Source organism: Dipteris shenzhenensis, chromosome 1 (genome assembly GCF_047967505.1).
Source record: "Dipteris shenzhenensis isolate YYH24624 ecotype China chromosome 1, Dip_SZ_1.0, whole genome shotgun sequence".
In the NCBI taxonomy this organism is placed as follows: Eukaryota; Viridiplantae; Streptophyta; class Polypodiopsida; order Gleicheniales; family Dipteridaceae; genus Dipteris; species Dipteris shenzhenensis.
This window is the reverse complement of record NC_141596.1, coordinates 41,822,020-41,842,923: the sequence shown is the minus strand read 5'-3', so window position 1 is coordinate 41,842,923 and position 20,904 is coordinate 41,822,020. Positions and strand designations below refer to the sequence as shown.

At 40.7% G+C, this 20,904-nt stretch overlaps 1 protein-coding gene across 2 annotated transcripts; it reads left to right on the top strand.

Moving 5' to 3' along the window:
* The first annotated feature begins 6,482 nt into the window (after positions 1-6,482).
* On the top strand, positions 6,483-9,922 carry LOC147905856 (7-deoxyloganetin glucosyltransferase-like). Of its 2 annotated transcripts, XM_087375129.1 has the most exons (3): positions 6,483-7,319; positions 7,472-8,333; positions 8,546-9,922. In XM_087375129.1, exons 2-3 carry the CDS (start codon positions 7,757-7,759, stop codon positions 9,478-9,480), a joined length of 1,512 nt encoding a protein of 503 aa, XP_087231255.1. In that variant the 5' UTR covers positions 6,483-7,319; positions 7,472-7,756; the 3' UTR covers positions 9,481-9,922. The 2 variants fall into 2 exon arrangements, with proteins under 2 accessions (XP_087231255.1, XP_087231253.1); XM_087375127.1 differs by lacking the exon at positions 6,483-7,319 and having other exon boundaries at positions 7,403-8,333.
* Positions 9,923-20,904: the final 10,982 nt, after the last annotated feature.

Sequence of the window (20,904 nt, the reverse complement as noted above, 5' to 3'; positions counted from 1 at the left end):
TTTATCAAATTTAAAGCTCTAAATATTAGCCCAACCAACTTGCGAAAGCTTCTAAATTAGCCCTTGGGCTAAAATTCGCCCCTAATTTTTCCCCTGTTAAGGACATTATAATAAGTGATGTTGATGCAAGTGAGGTTGCCAGTGACTCCAATATGCTCACTGGTATAGAGGACGTGTCTCTTGTTGCATGTGACTCGAACATGCTCACTGGTAAAGAAGACTTGTCTGGTGTTGCAAGTGACCCAAACATGCTCATTGGTATAGAAGACTTGTCTTGTATTGCAAGCGACTCAAACATGCTCGCGAGTACAAAAGACTTGTCTTGTATTGCAAGCGACTCAAACATGCTCACTAAAATTGTTGATATTAATGATCATGCTCATAATGTTGTCATTGGAATGAAGGACAGAGATGGTAGAAACATCTAAGACTTAAGATGTCCCTAATGTACTTACTTGCATGGAGCATATGGATGGCAGAACATGTAATTGTGAAGGAGAAATAACTCAACCACAAAATTCAAGAGGCATTGGCAACAGGTAGACTTTAATGAATAAGTTGTCTATTAATTCCAAGATATTACAAAGTGACATCAAATAATTCCCAAGGGCACTTTGCATTTGATTTTAGAGATGATGATTCAAGAGACATAGATTCAATGCTAGATAATGAACTCACAACTCGGAAACACAAGACACTATTCATAAAAAGAAAGTATGTGAGTGTCAAGAGTTGATGAATCATGGCACCAATTCCAGAACCCAAGAGACATGTAATGTTATCTTAGGAGAATATTGAAAGGACTCTTATGCACGTTTGTTGCAAGAAACTTTGCATGAGAAAAGTTACAAAAGATGATTGTGAAGCCATGCACATCGGCTTTTGGAGTAAGACAGGGACTAATAGACATAACTATCTTCTTCAAGAGTTTTCTTCATCAAGGTGATAAGGACTCCAGGACAAGACACTGTAAACCCAAATTGAAACCCATGGTTAATGGGACATCTATATGTAATCGAGGATATCAATGGTTAATTGGACTATCACATGGTACATATTGGACCATCTGGGTAGAGGTAAAAGACAAGGTGGTTCATAAAATTCATGGAAATGCCTACAAGCTTAAATGAAAAAGAAGCACTAGAAATGCAGCTACAACATTAAAGAAAATCCTTGACAATCATGCATTACCACAGCCTCATCTTCCACAAATAATGTGGATGGAATTGTGGAATGCCAACATCATCTTCCTTTGGGAATGACATAGAAGGCTGTGCTAGAAATAGTCAATAAAAATTTACAAGATAGTGAAGAGAGCATGATTTCAAGGCCAACCTTGTATAAAATTTGGCGTGGACAGTTTTTCCATATGTCAAGACACCATCAGAGCAAAGGATGTCAAAATGCAAGACATGTGATGAATTGAAAAATGCCATTGAACATAGTAAATGTGAGCACAAGCGAGGAATATATATAAGATGATGAACAATCCAATTAACTCATGTGCAAGATGCTAGATTGTTGTAGGTCTCTTGGAGAGAGGAAGCTATTGTGCATGTCAAAAAGTCCATGTGCATTACCATTGATGGCATGGATCAGTATACAACAACATTGTTGGGATATGTGATCAAGGGCTTGCTAGGTACATGTGTGCATCCACTAGCAGTCATATGGTTGTGTGTGTGTTTTAGGAGAGGCACACTTAGTGCCATAGACCATGACACAGGTGATGATGTGATGCAAAGGCCCCCACATGGGGTGATGCCTATGATTGTGGAATTCCTATGATTTAGGAGTTACCTCCTTTGATGTAGGAGAGGTGCCATTGATTTAGTCCACCCTCTCTCCATTTCTATAAAAGAGGGATTTCCCTCTTAAATCAATAGAACACCCATTGCTACATCTTTTGTGTTCTCACTCCTCTTGCCACAATGCATCTACTCTCCTCCACATTCCAACATTTGGTATCAGAGCCATGATCCTCCTTGAGCTTTTAGACTCCTAGACTGCCACCTCATCATCATCTTCAACCTTCTTCCATATCTCTCCCATTTTTCCCAATTCTGCCCGAATCTTGCAGCATCATTTCTCTAGATCAAACCATTAACTTTCAAAATGCTTCTGGATCCAGCTTCCCCATGCTAGGGTGCACCTCTTCACCATTGGGATTGAAGGAATTTTACTGTGAGCAACCGTGCCGCTTCGCTCTTTGCTCGCCAATCTAGCTCGAAATTTGGCCTGTTGGGAGACAATTTTGCAAAACCCTCTTGGTCATAGTTGGGCGACACTATGATCTTACTGTTGATGAAATTTGAGACCAATGCTTGCTAGAATAAGGAGAAAACATCAAAAAACCAGTCGAAATAGCACATCTCTCCATGGTGACACAACACGAAATTTTGTGATTCCTCTATGCTAGAAGTAGCCCTCAATAAGAGCTTCCATTTGCCTTTGAAATCCCTCTCAAAGCTTTTATCTTCAGCTTCAATTGAACCCTCCAACTTCAAACTATTCAATTTGGGGGTAACAGTGATATTTGCTTCTAATATGAACCATTGAATATGGTTAAGTGCTGAAAAGTTTCATTATTATCTCAATTATCTTTGGTCTTTTGGATGTTTGAACATTGGAAGTGATGTGAGCCATTTTTCAGTCTTATCTTTGGAGCAATGTCCTGCAGTTTGACAGTTTTGGTAAATGTTCATAATGCATTTCTAATATATTTTGGATTGAATATGCTTGAAAGCTATTTTTTGAAGCAACAAACACTGTATTTCCTTTATGCTAAGAGTTTGGGGTATCTAATTATCTCTCCAACCAATTATACTTGTGGAGAAGGAGACTTCTTTATAAAGGACTAGACACTGCCACATTAGCGGTAAGACCTTCCCAATATGCCTTCATCATATTGTTCCTCTAACATTGATTATGTATCTCAGAGGAAAGCATTCTTAAAGAAGCCTAGAATGAGAGTAAAGCCCTATAATGGTGAATATTTCATCAAGGTGAACACCAAGAAAAAGATATGTGCCTTCTGTGGAGTACCCAATCATACTATGGAGTATTGCCACCTAAAAAGGTTTTCTCTACAGTTGCTCTCCAAGAGACAAGCCCAAGAAGAGGAGAGGAATAACTCCCACTACATCTCTAAAGAGAATAAAGCGTATCCTCTGAAGAAGAGCTACATCAACAACTAAGAAAATCTTGCTGAAGGAAAAATTCCATAAACAAATGAAGAATCAAATTTTGTGGTAGATTTGGATTGGGTTTTCTAGAGTCCAATATTTTGAACTTTGGTCATCACTTGGTCATGTAGTCAATTTTGAGGTTCTCTGCCTATATGGGCACACAAATCCACACTATTTTTGATCTATATGGGCACACAAATCCAAAAAGAATGGGCACACAAATCCACACTATTTTTGATTTAGCATGCATAACGAATATTCCAGTGATGCAATGGAAGCACTACTTAGTGGATGGAGATCATTTATGGAGTGAATCATATGCTTTATTACATAGAATAACTCCATTGGATGAAACTAGATTTGTTCTTGCAAAGAACAAAGCACTTGACGTAGATGAACTGAAAGGCTTGGATGCCTTTATTAAACATCTTCAAAGTATGATGCAAAAAGATCTTGAGAAAGCAATAAAAAATGGGGAGATAATCAAGTCAGCTGAGGCATTCTTTTTAGTGTGCAACCTCTCAATGATACATCTCTTTAAAGGAAATATTACTAGATAGCTTAAGGTGAAGCAGCCCTCTAATTTGAAAGAATATAGACCTTTGAGACAACACATGAATAGCTTTTGAGTGTATTCTTGAGGTGATGAGAGTTTCTTTTTAGTGCAACATCTCAATTGTATTCTTTTCAGTGTGCAACATCTCAATGATTCATCTATTTAAATGCAACATGACTAGATAGCTTAAGGTGAAGCAACCCTCCAATTTGAAAGAGTACATATCCTTTAGACAACACATTAGTACATTTGGAGTGTATGTGGTTGATGAGAGTTTCTTTTCTTTGTAAACAACCCACCACATTTCTAGGGTAATATATAATTTCTTTTCTTTTGATGGAATTCCTTGAAATTTTCAAAATGACAACACACAACTATGTGGACATCCCTAGAATATCACAAAGATGTTCTTAACATATTCATATAATCAATACAAGGCTACAAAAGTTAGTAAAGGGAAGAAAGGGAAAGGTCACGTACACTTCATGGAGTGTCCATTGAAAAAAGTGTGGACATAAATACGAAAGTCATGCAATTTACATGTGTTGAAGTGACATGCACGAATTGATTGACGGTTTCATAAGGGTGGTCCTCTACATAGGAAAATTCAATTTATATGTTGAAGTTTTAAGATTTCAAATTGAACCATTCCCACAAAATGTTTCTAGAAAGGAGTTCAGCTTGTAGAGTTTTCTACGTGCTTTGAATAAAGAAAGGACGCAACTTAAAAAAGCAAGCCTAGAGCTTGTGGTCAAATCCATTTATTTCCACAAAATTTTCATAGCTAAGTTTCAACTTTTAGAGATTTGCACACCTCATTGGACAAATTCATGTTTAAAGGAACTCCTACTCTACTACTTCCACTGCTAACACTACCAGTAGTGACAGTGCTACTGCTACTACTATGACGACTTTGCTGGTACTACTATTGGTACTACTTGCTACTATTGCTACTACTACTACAATTACAGCTAGGACTACAATGATGATGGTGACTACTTCTACCACTTGAAGTTGAATTTTAAAACGTGTACACGTTAAGATTGAAATCATTGTTCAGATGTTGAAGTCACATATGAAGTTCTTGTCCAATAAGAAAAAGTTTGATAATGTTTGTGTGCCCCCATAAAAATAAAAGTGTTCAACATTTGTCATGGCTTGAAATCATAGTACTTTAAATATTGAAAATTTTCTAGGCTATCATTGTTTGGGTGAATGTTGAAATGTCACTATTCTTCATTGAAACTACCTCCATTTCGAAAGTTATATGAACTATCACCAATATTCTAATATCATAATAGCTTAAAGAAAAATACCCATTGTCTCTGTTAATGAGAATGGAGGGGTTAGATCATTGGGGGCTAAGGACCCATAGTATAGTGGTAAAGCAAGCACTTTATATGTAAAAGAGAAACGGGTGTTGGGCTATTAAAAGGCAATTTTTGTAGGATGATCTTGATAAATAACGATTTGAAATGTACACAACTTAATTAATGTACACTTAGAAATGTCCACTCTAGAACTACCTCTAAGGGGCCACCGCCTAACCAAATAAATCGGCAAGTTTCTTTCCCCAAAAGAAGAAAGGAGGAAAAAGCGCTAATACTCTGCTACACACAAACTTAATTAATTTTTGAAAGCTTACACATAGAATTGTTCACTCTAGCACTACCACCAAGGAGGTTCTTTTTCTTGCCGGTCACCCCCAATCAAATAAATTGGCAAGTTTCTTTCCCCATAAGAAGAAAGGAGGAAAAAGCGCTAATAGCTGTGCTAGAAACAGACTTAATTATTTTTTTTAAACTTACACTTAGAAATGTCCACTCTAGCACTACCGCTAAGAGGGCATTCCCACATAGGGGAATTCCTCTCTCGAAACCTACGTAGAGGCACGAAATAGAAATTGTCCCAAGAATTTGCCTACACTATCGGCTGTCCTATTTTCATGCCCATCATCGAGGATTTGGACAATGTTAGGCGTGAAAGTAGGAGGGAGATAATTTCGACCAACGTCTTGTAAAGAATTTCATCTTGTCTATCTATAACAAGCCTAAAACATCGTGTTCGTTGCAGCAATGTTCCCACGACCGCGGGAATGCCCTCCAAGAGTGCAGCCACATGCATGGAGATAGGAAGGGAAATTCAATGTTTCAGCAGGCAATCCATGGCCACACGTGATTGAATGAAGCCAGCCAAAGTTGGATCTACAAAGAGCTAATCGGATGTGCCAAATGTACATGCCTTGCCTTGAGCTCCACCCAGCTGTGGAATAGATGTTTGGCGGTGGCAAACCTCCCTCTCCATTCAACCGCCAAAGCTCCAAATGCCTTTGAGAGGGAAGCCCAGACCAGTGTGCCCAGGAGGCCTTCCTCTCCTACACTCATTTCAGGAAAGTGTACCCAGCAGGCTGCATCTCTGATTGGGCATGTGCCCTGATCTAGGTGCTACCAATCGAGTCTCTGATTCCAAGGGTAAATGAGATCTCATGGGGCTCAACTCTAAGGACTCAAGAGTCAAGAGGTGCTTTTCTTTGCCGGTCAGCCGCTAATCAAATCGGCAAGTTTCTTTCGAGAATACCTCTTGAAGGAGACAAAGTTATAATAATAATTGTGTCATATTTGTTTCAAACCATTGCTGTCTTAACTGCTCTATTGAAATTTCTATTGAGCACGGCCAGCGTCTATATTTCTTAAATAAGGAGCGGACGTGACGACGCTGACCATCGGTCAACGGACCGATTATTAGTGTATGTGTGCCCGAGCGAGAGAGAGAGAGAGGAAAGACCCGGTGAGCGAGCGAGAGAGGAGAAGTGATAGTGGGACCCAAACAAATGCGTGGACCGTCACGAAAGAGCAAGCGAAAGAGAGACCAAGAGAGAAGGTGAGGGACCAGTCAGAGGAACCAACTGAGCTGTGTTGCGACCTCTACTCTCTGATTTATTGTTTGTGTGTGTGGTCACGGAGGTGCGACGGTCTCTCCGGCGAAACGCCATAGTTGAAATGACAGAGACAAAAAGCAGAGCTTGGTACTTACTAATTAAAACATCGGAAACAGAAATTTGAAAGAGGAGGATAGAGCAGCGCGACCCAACTAAATCCGTAACTCAAAATGTGAGAGAAACAGAAAGAGAGCGCGAGGGAGCGAGCGAGCGAGCGAGAGAGAGAGATCGGTCGAAGAAAGAGCATCCAACAATACGAGGCGGAGAACTCAACAAATCCGTCGGTAAGGACCCAACAAATCCGTCGATAAGAAGCGAAGGACCCAACAAATCCGTCAATACGAAGGTGGAGGGAGCACCCAACAAATCCATGGATACGCAGGTGGAGCACCCAACAATTCCGTTCGATACGCAGGGAAGAACTGATCAACAAATCCGTCGATACGAAGGTGGAGGAAGCAAGAGATCCGTAGAAAAGGAGGTAAAATCCGTCGATAAGAAATGACTGATGCTTCAATCCGAGGTGTAGCGCACAGTGAATGCTGGCTAGAGAGCGTAAAGGTCCTGCAGGCAAAGGAGGAGGAGCTCCAATCCCAAACAGATGCGAAGGGTGTAGGTAGCTGACAATGTACGCAAAGTCTGAAAGGCTAATTAGGAGCAGGATCTCCTTCCCAAACAAATGTGTTGAAAGGCGATCCCAAACATATGAGTGAAGATCCTGTCAGCTCAAGTAATCCCATCCTGTCAGCTAATATGTGCGAAGGGAGTAAGCTAAGAGTGTATAGTAAGTTCTGTAAGGTTCGGCTGGCGATAAGCAGGAGAATCTCCATCCCAAAGGTATGTGTGTAAGGTTCGGCTAGCGAGGCAACAGAATCTCCATCCCAAAAGTATGTGTGTGATGTGTGTGAAGGGTGTTAGTTGACGAAGGTGTAAGGTTCCTTAAAGCACACCAACTCCAATCCCAAACATATGAGAAAGTGCAGCTCATAGTGGATAGTTCCAATCCCAAACATATGCGAAAGGTGTAGCTCAGAGTTTATAACTTCTTTCAGTTTCAGTAAAAAATCAACAGCAATGGAAGCAGCAACAACTGCAATAGCAATGGAAGCAGCAATAGATCAACAAAATCATAAGCAAGCTCCCATGATCCATATCCTCCTCCTCTCCTTCCCCCTCCCAAGCCACCTCAACCCCCTCCTTCAGCTCGCTCGTAAACTCTCCTCTTTCTCTGCTTCCTCCTCCTTCCTCTTCACCTCCATCGTCTCCCTCCACACTGCCTCTCGCTCAGGCTCCTCCTCCTCCCATCGCCATCCTTCCGAACCACAGCTCAATGGCCATCGCTCCGCTTGCATCCAAACCTTCCCTGTCCCTGATGGCCTCCCCCCCTCCCACCCCCGCTCTACCTTCTTCCACCAGCTCCAAGCCTGCCTTGGTATGCGCTCCCCCGTTGAGCAGCTCCTCGCCGACCAGCTTCCACTCAACGGCCCGCCCATCTCTTGCATCATCTCCGATGTCTTCGTCCCTTGGTCTCAAGAGCTTGCCACCAAATTCGATATCCCCCTGTTCGCCTTCTTCACCTCCAACGCCACTGCTTGCTGCGTTATGTCGTATTGCCCCGAGCTCCTCTCAAAGGGCATCATCCCCTTCAAAGGTAGGGACGGCTATCGATCGTTTGCGCATAAGCATTGCACGCTGGACTTTGATCTTCCAGCAAACACAATGTTTGGATGTGCATTTAATGAAACAGATAGAGAAATTGGCATGCTTTCAGTAGAGCTTCCGTAAATCTCAACGGGAAATAGTATGCATAGGACTTAATTTTCATGCTGTCTTAATGATTTACGGTTTGCGGGGGGCCTGCAGCTAAAGCTGATTCAAAGCAACGCATAACTTGCCCGGGAGCTCCTCCACTTCTTCCCAGCGAATTTCCTCCATCCATGCAGACGCAGGATCTCACTTTTTATCGTTTTCAGTTCACTCTCAAATTGTTCGAGCGTTTGAACGAGGCAGCAGGCCTTGTTCTGAACAGTTGCTTTGAACTGGAACCTAAAGCTGTCAATACGCTGCGAACTAAATGCCCGGTCTACACCGTCGGACCTTTGCTTCTGCCAAGTGGAGATGAATCGCTGACCATCGAGCAAGAAGTCAGCTTTTGGCAGGTGGAGGATCGATGTCTAGCATGGCTAGACACTCAAGCAGCTTCATCTGTTCTGTATGTTTCTTTTGGGAGCCTTTCCACCTATTCTGATCCCGAGCAAATGAAAGAACTAGCTTTGGGTTTAGAAGCCAGTCAACAGCCTTTCCTTTGGGTCATTCGTCAAGACGCTGTAGATGGCTCTCTCTCTGATGTTTTGCCTGAGGACTTCCTGGACCACACCAGAGATCGAAGCCTGATCATCTCTTGGGCACCACAATTACACGTCTTAAAGCATCCTGCAGTGGGTGGGTTTCTAAGCCATTGTGGGTGGAATTCCATATTGGAGAACATAGCTCTTGGAGGGATACCCATGCTCTGTTGGCCAGACATTGCAGAGCAGAAAGTGAATGCCCGACTTCTGGTGGACGAATGGAAAGTCGGCCTAGAATTTGAAAGGAAGGGTGATGGGAAGGTAGACCGTCTAGAAGTTGAGAGAGCGGTGAGAGCTCTAATGGAAGGAAAGGAAGGGAAAGAGAGGAGGAAGCGAGCTGCAGAGCTAAAAAGTGAGGCAGGGAAGGTTGTGAAACAGGGAGGTTCTTCCTTCAGAAACCTGGAAGCATTTGTGAAGAGCATGCGGGAACGAGCTCAGTGTCTCAACTGATGAGAACTGAGTAGCATCAGCTGTTCTGATATAGATAACCATCTGGAAATGAGAGTTCCTGAGGTGGAAACTCTGCATAGGTTCTATGAAAATAGCAGAGGCATTGGCAACAAATGTCAACAGCTTAAATAATCCCTTGATAAGAGAACAATTTATCTGTGAGGACGGTAAGCCTTCTGCTTTGCTGATGGATTTGCAGAGACTCCTTTATCCTTCGACGCTTGATTGCATTGAATAATGACGCAGATATCTTTAGCTTAAGTTGATAATCTGTCCCTATGGAAACATCTTTGGTCAAGGGAGTTCAAAGATTTGGTGACCACCACATTTTGGGCCTCTTATACAAAAGGCTGAGCCAGCAGAAAAACTGATGTTTAAGTCTTTAAACGCCAGAAAATACATCTTACATAGCTTCCGAACTTAAATTTGAACACACTCATTTGTTGCATGACTGTGGAAATGAGAATATTTTTCATCAACTGATGCTTGTGACAAACACCTAGTTTCTAAGATTGAATAGTTTTGCAAAAGCTCTTCTAAGATATAAGGGTGCTACTCGTCAGATGTTTATACCAAATCACAGTGATACAGTCTTACTGAAGATGCTAACGAAGAACGTTAAGGGGAACTTCACGCTTGAAGCCTTCCTTTAATTGTACATAGTCAGATTCAAATTGATAAGATTGTTAAATATTTGAACTAAACTACTAAAGAAATATAGAGCTTTGAAGGAAAGGGATAAGGGAGTATTACACACAAGGGGCAAGGGATTGTTCTGACTTCTGCTATGTCGACGAGCTGAGACGTTAACATTAAGGTGAAAGCTTCCCTGTAAAGTCCAATAGTATTTCAACAGCACACATAGGAGGTCATAACGTTACTTTCGGGATTAGAAATTTTGGTTCATTGTGCTGAGGAGCATCCTGATTTTCAACGGAGTTAAAGATATTGTCCGCCTTTGTTTGTGGCTGCTTGTCATGAACCTCTCTCCCATGGTGCCCTTCTCTGCACGAGGCTGGACTAATCTATACAAATTGCACTTTACAAAAGGAGAACGTGAAGCTCCCCTTTGTTTGGCAACAGATAAGGGCGTATAAGAAATTGCTAATCAGGGAAGCGGAGGTGGGACTCGATTTTGGAGATTTGCATTGGCTATCGGGGGTAAGTTTCTTATCAGAGTTTGAATCAAGTTATTAGGGCTAGCAAGTGTAGGGCTTTGCCTTGAATCAAGTTCTGAGAGCTAGACCTTGCGGCTTTGCCCACCCCCTCTTTTCTCCTCTATCTATATTTTATTTATTTATTTATTATTCTTAAATTTTTAAAAAATCTTAGAAAACAATTTTTGGTTAGGGAAGAACAAAGGCAAATTAGGCAACGACAGAAGTCGCATGTGTGGCATGCCATGCTTCGTTCATCTCTAAAGGTCGCTTGCGAAGGGTTGCTTAGCCTCTTAAAGTAGTTTCCATAGGGCAAGCTGAAATCTTACCTTTGTTTCAAGAAAACATCACTTCTCTTCATGGCATGGAGAGTGTTATAAAGCTCATTCTTGATTTAAAACCCCATTTACATCCACATTTACTCTTTCTTGTAGGTAGCACAATCTTTTTTACAATGAAACAAAATTAGTGTGGGTACAAAAGTGAATCAAAGAACTAATGTTTGCCTCCACAATCACCCAAACTTGCCAGCTTACTTCGGCCATCTTTCTTTGGCCCAATTACCCTCTCTAGAAAGGTTTAGAAAAGGTTGTTTACCTAGTCAAAGCCTTTCTTTGGTGGGAACCATTAGAAGATAAAATCGATTAGAGAAGGATAGATATAGTGATTAAGTACAAACTTCTTCTAGAAAGAGTAGGTTGGAATCCCTGCCATCTTTGCACTTTGGATCTTATTCTATTAATTGCCCAAGCCCATCTATCCTTGTTTGAGTGCCTTAAGCCCATTGGAATTCCAAGAAGTCTGAAAATTTCTCCTTCCTTTATGAACTTGCACCCTTTATCAACAAAGAGTTTGGGGGGGGGGGGGCGGGGCGGGCAGGGGGATTCCTAGCTTCCAAGATACCAGTCGTCATCGTGAATTGTTGGCAGATAATATGTCCTCTTCCTTCTTCTATCTGAATACCACCTAACGTGCCCCTGTCCACTTCATCTTGAATTAACAACCCAAGAGCGTCTGTCACAATAGCAAAACGTAGTAGAGCTAAGGGGCAACCCTATCTAGCTGAGTGCCTAAGTGCAAAGGGAGGAGATACACTGCCATTTATCTCAACCTTTGCTTGTGTGTGTTGAAGCAAGGTATTGACAAAATTTACATACTTGGAACCAATCTCCATGTCCTGAAAGGAAAAGAGAATGAAGCCCTACTCCATTCTGTCATACGCTTTGTACACTGACCTTGAGGAAGCTTATCTTGAAGGGTTTCATCTCCATGCTCCAGGTCCTCCCACAGTGTGAGTATTGCCTTCAAAATGTGTCTGCCCTTGATGAATCCCTTTTGGTCTTCCCTCATCTAGGTTTGCATCTTGTCCTTGAGCCTTAAGGCTAGAGCCTTTGCAAATATTTTGTAACTGGTGTTTAGCATTGTTAGAGGGAGCTAATTCTTTAACTCCATCTTAGGGCCTCATTTCGAGATTAGCTTGATCATTCTAGAGTTTATCCTTGGGTCCAAGAAACCTTTACCCATAGATTCCTCCTAGAGATTTAGCAGGTAGGGGCCTACTGTGTTCCAAAAAACTTGATAAAGTTCAATTGATAGCCCATCTTCCTCGAGGATTTTTCCTTTTGCCCTTTGATCCACTGCTCCCTTCAATTCTTCTAGCATCAATTCTATGTCTGGATAGTGGGCAACATAACTTGCTACCACTTTCTTCTAGCCTTACAGACAAGTTCCCCATTCCTTTCCTTTTCTATTGTAATCACTTTTGGTTCCCCTAGGAGGCTTTGAAATTGAGAGGCAACACTTTTCCTAATCTCTCCCGAGTCCACTATTACTTGGTTACCCTATACAATGCAATCTAGCATTTCATTAGCATGCTTTTTCCTAAGAATTCGAAACATGTCCTCATTTGCTCTATCTCCCTTGCAAGCCCACCACTTCCTTGTGTAAATCTTTGCCTGCAACGCTTCTAAAGTAGCTTTGACCCAAAGTGCTTCTCGGCACTACTTTAGCCTTTTTTGTCCATCATCAATGGAGTCTCCCTCTACGAGTTTGACATGGTCTTCTGGATCTTGTCTTCTCGTGGTTCTAGCTCGATTCACTCTCTTTTTAATAGCTCACAAGAAGATTTGAACACATGTAGTTGATGTTGAGCATCTAGTTGTCCATGAAACAAAACATTGTGAATGAAAGGGTACTTGCATTTCTTTTTTAGATCTAGCACAGCCTCAAAACCTTTGGATGTCATGCCTTGGGCCTTTTTTGCATGCTACAATCATTTCTCAATCCTCTTCTTACTAGACAGGGGTGTTGCAAACTCCAACAACTTGGAAAATTCCTCATCTCCAATCTCTGTGGTCTCTCCCACAGGATCACCCATAAGCATATCCAATATCATGTCTCTACCCACACCTGTGACAAGTTGCTTTAGCATCGTGAATGGGTTCATCTTCGCTCTTGCCATTAACATCTCCTCAATGTTGTCCTCATCCACTCTGCTGGTACCTTCTTCATGGGGATGAGGATGATTTCCAAGATGAATAGCACATCTTGTGGTTGCGTGGTCCTTGGGAATGCAAAAGTACATCACATCAGGACAAGTAGAAACACATTTTGGAGCTAGCACATAATGGTGACAAACAAGATTTCCATCCTCTTCCCTGATCAAGCCAAGCTCACATACTCGTTTCAATAGTCCCTTCCATTGCGTCACATTTGAAACATTCATTCTAGATTAGTAGGGACATTCCATATTGATACATCTCAAATTTCCTGCACACCTGCTGAAACGGACCACCCCAAGAAAACTATCACTAGTACAAGTAACATAATCAATCCAGTGATGACGGGCATGTTTCCTCTCCATTCCAGTCATTGAAGATTTCGAACCACACGGAGGAAGTTCAAATGCAACATATCTATCATATGTCTTAGGAAGCTCATCAAGCTACATAGTTTTTGTAATGCTTTGCAATGCTGAACGCAACTTGAACCCTGAGGCAAAGAACGTATCAGTTCAAGAACACTTGCAATTGGCAGATTCCCCATGCCTATATCTGCATCAACGTCAATACTCACTTTAGAGCTAGGAGCTCTCTTGTGGACTTTGAAGTAGGAGTTTGGGTTTTTCTGTATAGGCACATCTTCATCAACGTCTATTCTTACTTTTGAGCGTGACACTCCCTTGTAAACTTTGTAGTTGCAGCTTGGATTTTTTGGCATAGAAACATCTTCATCAACGTCTATGCTCACTCTTGAGCATGACGGAACCTTGAAAACTTTATAAGTGCTACTAAAACCAGGATCAATCAGATAACCTGAGTCGCCATTTGGAAGCTTCATAGGTTCTAGCTTAATGTCCTCAACAGCAATTCCCAACGGCTTCAATGTGAAGGGCATATCTTGCAAATCAAATGATACTCTCAGGGTGTCAAGAGCCAACTCATTGGTCTCCTCTTTGAAAACCAATAGCATTTTTTGTTGTACTTCGGGACCATAGACAACAACCATCTTGTTCATAATGACTGGGAGCAAATCTACAAAGGAAATAGATGGGTTGAAGAAAAACAATAAGAACAATGCAAGAAGAGAGAGTAGAGAGCAACAATGAAACAGAAGAAGCTTTTGTTTTGTCAAAACTGGAGAAATTAGAGATTAAGATCAAGTGAGAGAGTGTACTTGTTATTTTTGACCTCAAAGTTGTTCAAGGGAGGAAGTATGGAAGTGACAAAGATGAAGCAAACAAGAAGAATTAGAAAAACCCAAAGGAAAACCTTCAGAAGGCAAAAGTTGGTAGAGACGATAGTACGAAAATCATAAGGTCTAGTCTAAAGATTCAAATCTCTTCATGGAAACTCAAAATTTAGACATTTTTTGCAATGTTTCGCTCGGATTTTGCTTCGCTCGAAAAATGGGAAAACTCTTGCATTGATATAAAGGAATTTTTAATAGTGAATGCATTGCATTCATGAGTGTCAATGGTCTAACATTTCCAATAAGGTAACTTGACTGATACTCCATTCTTTTCTTGATACCAATTATTATTCTTGTGTCTTCATCTATAGAATGGAGAAAGTGTTGAGAAACCATCTCAACATCATATGTTCAATATTGTGCATAGTAACAACACATAGTCTGAGAGTGCTATAAAGGAAAGGGTTCGATGCCCTAATCCTAACAGCTATCTGTAGGGCAACTTAGACAAGCAACTCCTATAGCCTCTACCCTAGACTATGAGCTCCTTAGCTATGCAATGCCTACTATAGTCTTTAGCAAGCCCTCCAATGACCTAAGGCTCTTGCACAGCCACATGATCTCCAGCTGCCAAAGTCTTAGCTAGCCCATCAAAGTTACATGCTGCACCAGTTGCATCGACTCACTAGCTTCTCGAACTATGCCTCCAAAACCTCGAGTCAATATGACTCACTATTTGCTCCAAAGTTCTGACTCCCCAGCTCTTTACAACAAAGACCTCCAGCCTTGCCAGTTAGCCAACGAGCGGACAACTGCATGTGACACAACAACAAGCATAAAGCACAATCAGCAACAATAGTGAGTAGCCACCATAAATGATCATCTACGCCTCCAACTACATCTATCCTATAGTGCCATCGGCCAGCCGCCAGCCGCAATGAGCAAACCAGATGGGACCACAGCAAATGACTCCTCCACATCAACCCAGCTCTCCATCAATGACTCTCCATGAATACCAACTCGGGCTCTCTAGCCCAACTGCTTACAATGTTGCCCAACTCTAGCTTCATACGATACTTGATTGACTCCAAAGCTCCTTGCTTCAGCAAACTTCATGATCAACAAAGCCTCAATGAGCCCTTCAATGACAATGGCCAAGCGACTCCTACCAAACGATTTGTCAACAACGAAACCGACGTCCGAAATTCCGTTGTTGGAATCTAACATATTGTGACAGAATCTAATATTTTTCGTCCAAGGCTCATCCTCTTAACACGTGGTGCACTCGCAAGATGACACATCACCAACCTAGGGTTGGCCAGAGGGAGCCATGTGGCACCCTATCCATTGACACATCATCATTGTCCATGTTAGCCTATCTGACTATATTGCCACATCACCCTATCTAATCATCATGCCACATCATCATTGATTTCCATGTATGCATTGCTGATTACCATGTCATCTGTGCTACATCACCTGATCCATGTCATCAACCACATCATCAAGTCCAATCACCTATGCCACCTCATCACTACCACATGGCATTGACCCCACACATGCATAGTAACCCTCTACAGGCACACTGTGCACACTGCATGTGCACCCTCTTGACACCTCAGCAGTGATCCACTAGCAATCGAGGGAATTTTGAGAAAGAGGAAATCATTGCAACGATGGACATTCAAGTCACAGTCATTATGCCAATGAACCTAAGAATATGTTTCTTGCAAGTGAGAATATGCAGAAGACTAAAATAGTGTATCTTGATATAGATTGCAATTCAAAAGGGAAATGCAGTTATCAAGTTGATCAAGCATGTCAAGATCCTTGGTACATCGATAGCGACACATCATCTCATATGGCAAAACATCAACAACGGTTCACAGAGATGAAACCACCATTAGAAGGACATAAGAATGTCATCTACATGGCAGATAACACACCGAATCCAGTTCAAGGAAAATGCATTGTCCCTATTGACAATTTCACTGGTATGAAAGGATTGGTAAAAGATGTATTCTATGTTTTGAAGCTTAGTAAGAACCTCTTATCAGTTGGTCAAACAACGAAACACAACTATTGAGTCATCTTTAATGGATATGAATGCACAATCAGAGACAAATCTAGAGGATATTAGCAAAAGTAGTCAAGGAAGGATGCTTGTTCAAAATGCTAGCTTTAGTACCAAATTTGCATGCCATGTCAGCTCAACCGTAATAGATGCCACTTTCCACAGTAGGGCATAAGAGATATGGACATATCAATTTCAAATGCTTGATACAACTCAATATCAAAATATGGCAATTGGGATTCCAAAACTTCAGTTTCTTGGAAACCTTTGCGAAGCATGTTGCTTTGGTAAACAAAAGCGAACCAATTTTGGTAGAAGCACCTCTCGAGCTAGAGGTATTCTTGATTTGATTCATACAGATGTATGGGGTTGTGCCCATAACCGCAACATCAGTGGTTCACTTTACTACTTGACTTTCATTGACGACTACAGCATATATTGTTGGGTCTACTTTTTGAAAGAGAAATCTGAAGTCTTTTTAGATTTCAAGAATCCAAAGCCATGGTTGAAAACTAGACAGGCAGAAAGATCAAAGTCATGAGATCAGACATAGGAGGTGAATACATGTCTTCATCATTCATGAACTTTTGCAAAAGTAAAGGCATTCAAAGAAAATGCACTTGTGCAAACTCTGTTTGCAATAAAAATGATGAGGCAAGGAAACATGATTCAGCTAGCAACATTGAGAATGACAAAAAACATAGTGTCATTGAGATTATTATGCAACTACCTATAAAGAACAGATTGTGTGAGGCCTATGAGAAGGTTGAAATGCACGTCAGTGTGGATGAGTTTCCTTCTACTTATGATGGTGATGTTTTCTTTGAGTTACCAGCTACTTCAGTGAAACATCGCACAAAATGTACGGAGTCAAAATTTGATGGTCATGTTTGGAGTGATCCTATTACAACAAATATAGTATTTCCTGGTGTGGTTCGTAGAAAGGAATGTGGAGGTCACCTCCATTGTATAAATGCAACTTGTGGTTATAAAATAAGAATTGGGATAGAGAATGAGACACAATGGGATGGGAGATTGATTAGAGTGGCCCCAACAAATGTGTGAATTGAATCATATGGCTCCTTATCATGTATACATTGTGGTCGTCCACCAATTTGCTTGGAGAGATGTTACTGTGAAATGTTACTTTGCATGCCAGAATGTAGAGATGGTGTGAATCTTACTCATGCAGTCATACACCATGGCCATCATAATCATCCTGTTGGAGATGGTTTGACTAGGAGAACAAAGGATGCCATTAAAACTAAAGTTTCTGAAATGGTGAGGGCTGGTGGTGCTGTATGCCCTAAAGGGATACAAAATATAATTTTCCAAGACATTATTATGGAAACTTTATTGTCTAAGAAAGTGCAATATGGGATTAAGATGTCGGATGTTGAGCTACAAGATTTGCTAAAACAATGTGAACCTTTGCTCGACAGAAGAAGGTAATTACCATAATATTTGTTATTGCATTGGTTTATTAAATTATGTTATTACAATGAATATTGACCAACTCTCGACCTGTGTCAGATGGGCTAGATGGAATTTTATACTTGAAAAGACATTGTAGATATAATTATTTCCAAAGTGTAGTGTTTCCTAGACAATTGCAACGTAGTTCATTCAGCAGGTGTCATGTATTTAAAATGTCTACCCAAGGTTCTGGTTTAGGGGTTGATTTGGTAAATAAAATGAGACCTGGAGGAGAACTGGGTCATTGTTGGGTGTTGTTTGACTTTGTGAAGCGAATGAAAGATTGGACTACCATGGCTTGCCATGTGTATAATCCTTTTATCCAAGAGTTGCAAACAATTGCAACTTGTGACTTCAAGGTGGAAGATACTAACACACAAATTCTATTTTGGGATACTCTCAACAAAGTAATGGTTTCAGAAGGGTTTGACAATGTAGATTTCAAAGGGTTCATGGTAGATGAGGCCCAAGCCAACTAGAGGGTTGTACATGCCACTTTCAATGGTGGCCCTGACAATATAATGGAAGGGAAAGAGCGTTCTTGCCTTTCCCATTGGGAGCAAAGTCTTCATTCCCATGCAAAGGTATGTATAAAAGTTGGCAGCCACGAGGAATTAAAAATCCGATGTAGACGCTGGAAGGATGCCTCTACAGAGCAAGCTGCAGAAGTCGAAATGAGAAGCCTAAGGGCATGGTGGAATGCAGGCCATGCAAGTGATTCAGACTTGCCACGGCTTGAAACTTGGTTTGCATGGTGGCATGCTAGGATTTCCCATTGGGGCCACTACATTATAGAGGTTGGTTTTGTATTTCTCTTGAATTTTTTTAAATCATGTTAATAATATAATTTTGCAATTACAATATCTCTACAATGCTTGGTTTGTAGAGTATGTTAGAGAACGAGAAGTACTTGATACCTCGAACAAATCTAGTAGAGTCTATTCATGATGGTAGTTGGAGGGCTGGATTGAACCATGTCAAATATGTTGGTCTCTACAATGCCTCTATTAGTGACCTCTCAAATGCAATTTTACAAAGCTCTAGATACACATCTTTTTTGAAGGGCCAGTTCATCGGAAGTGGACCGAGTCTAGAGACCTTAAAAAAAAGATCTTCAAAATCTTGGATTGACATTAGTGCCAAAACAGTTGTTGATCTAACAAGTGATGTTGCAAAGGAAATGAGTGTTGCATCTGAAGTATGTTTTAATGATGGAGATGACAAGATTGTGCGAAGGAAAAGGCCAAAGTCAATGCCTTCAAATATATGTGAGGATGATAGCCACCGCCCTGAGTATAGTTATGCAAATAAGAAAAGATACTCCATGTCTCCAAAATCTACTACTAAATTTGCAACAGAGAGCTTTGAGGATGATAATTCCAAGAGTGTACAAGAATATGAAGTGCATGATGCAAATTGCGCATTACGAAGAGTTCTTGTAACAAGCCAAGTCTGTTGCTATGCTTGGCTTGGACAAGGAGGAACATGTAACAAGCTTGTCAATATAAAGGATCGTGAAAATCGACGTGGAGTTGTTGCACCATCATTCTTTGGGAGGATTCAAACACCAATTGGAGTGCACTCCCAAATGATTTGGTTTTGTGGAAATGATGTAACCCACATGTGGAAGCCATCAACTAGCATTACAGGTATTCCAGGACCATCACCCGGAAGGTGGAAGGTTCACCAATCAGGAACATCCTTGACAAGTGTAGAGATTGCTAGGTTGACAAGCTCGGGGTTTGTCATATTAGGAGCGTCAACTCTGATGGTGGGTGTAAGTTGTGCTTCACCAATTCAAGCCCATGATGAAACAATAGTATTGCATGAAGATCGGCGTCGACATGGCAAAGCAATCAGATGGCGAAACAAAATTCCCAAAGAAATGGAAGATAGAATTCAAAGGTCATTGGTCATGAAATGCATTGTTAAGGACACAACAGTCGTGAAGGCCATGGAGCATGTTGAGTTCATTGTCTCTATAGAAGGATCAATGCAAAAAGGTATTGAATACAAGGTTGACATTTCTCCATTTCCTTCTTGCAATTGTGAAGACTTCATTAGACGATCATGCAAATTGAATGCCTATATTCCATGCAAACATATTTATTACATCTTCTTTCATACCTTGGATTGGATAGCAGAAATAATATGTTTGTTCACCAAGCCACCCTGAGTAAAAAAGAGATATTCCAGGCATTGTCCCACATGCCTTGAGGTTTAGTTTTTGGAGACTGTACTTTCATGATGGTCAACAGAAAATGGAAGGGCTATTATAATAATTCTTTTTCCATGAGGATTTTGAACCACAAAGAAGATTGAATCTTCATGATGAATACAAAATGAAAAGATATCTATAATAATCATTTTTTCCATGAAGATTTTGAACCACAAAAACAATGTTTTTGGAGCCTTTTGCATTTCTCCTTGTGTAAATTTTTGGTTTGTTTCTCCACTTGTTGGTAATTGTGGTAGGACGCTTTGTAGGAAACTTATTTGAAATAACATGAACTCAACACAACTAGTAGCAAAATACCAAACTATGAGTGTAAAATATTGACTTAAAATTTGGCTATATTTGTTACATTTCCTTTTGTACCTTGGATTGGATATAAGAAATCCTTTTTTCCATAAGTAATTTGAACCACAAGGATAGTGTGCTAATTATTCTCCACTTGATAATTGTGGTAGGACATTTTGAAGGATGATTTTACATCACAAAAGTTTAAACATGTCTTCTATGTGATAAATCATGTCTTCATTTTCATTTGCATAGGTTGAAAACTTATTTGAAGATTTGTTTTTTGGTTATTGGTTGTTGTGGTTGATTAGTTTACAAGGATAACCACTTCTTCTATTGAGCAATATGGACCCTTCATTTACAAAACAGTTTCATAATCATGGCCTCATTTCATGAACTTCAAGAGTTAGAAAACTTGTTTAGTTAGAAATGAGGATATCCATTTCTTTTCTTAAGCAATATGACCCCTTTCTTTACAAAAGGGGTCCATACAATTGGATTGTTTT

Excerpts from the sequence above, each read along its gene's own strand:
- LOC147905856 (XM_087375129.1), top strand. The coding sequence starts at position 7,757 with ATGGAAGCAGCAACAACTGCAATAGCAATGGAAGCAGCAATAGATCAA. Across the intron at positions 8,334-8,545 it reads GGGCATCATCCCCTTCAAAG|CTAAAGCTGATTCAAAGCAA; the intron begins GTAGGGACGGCT and ends GGGGGCCTGCAG.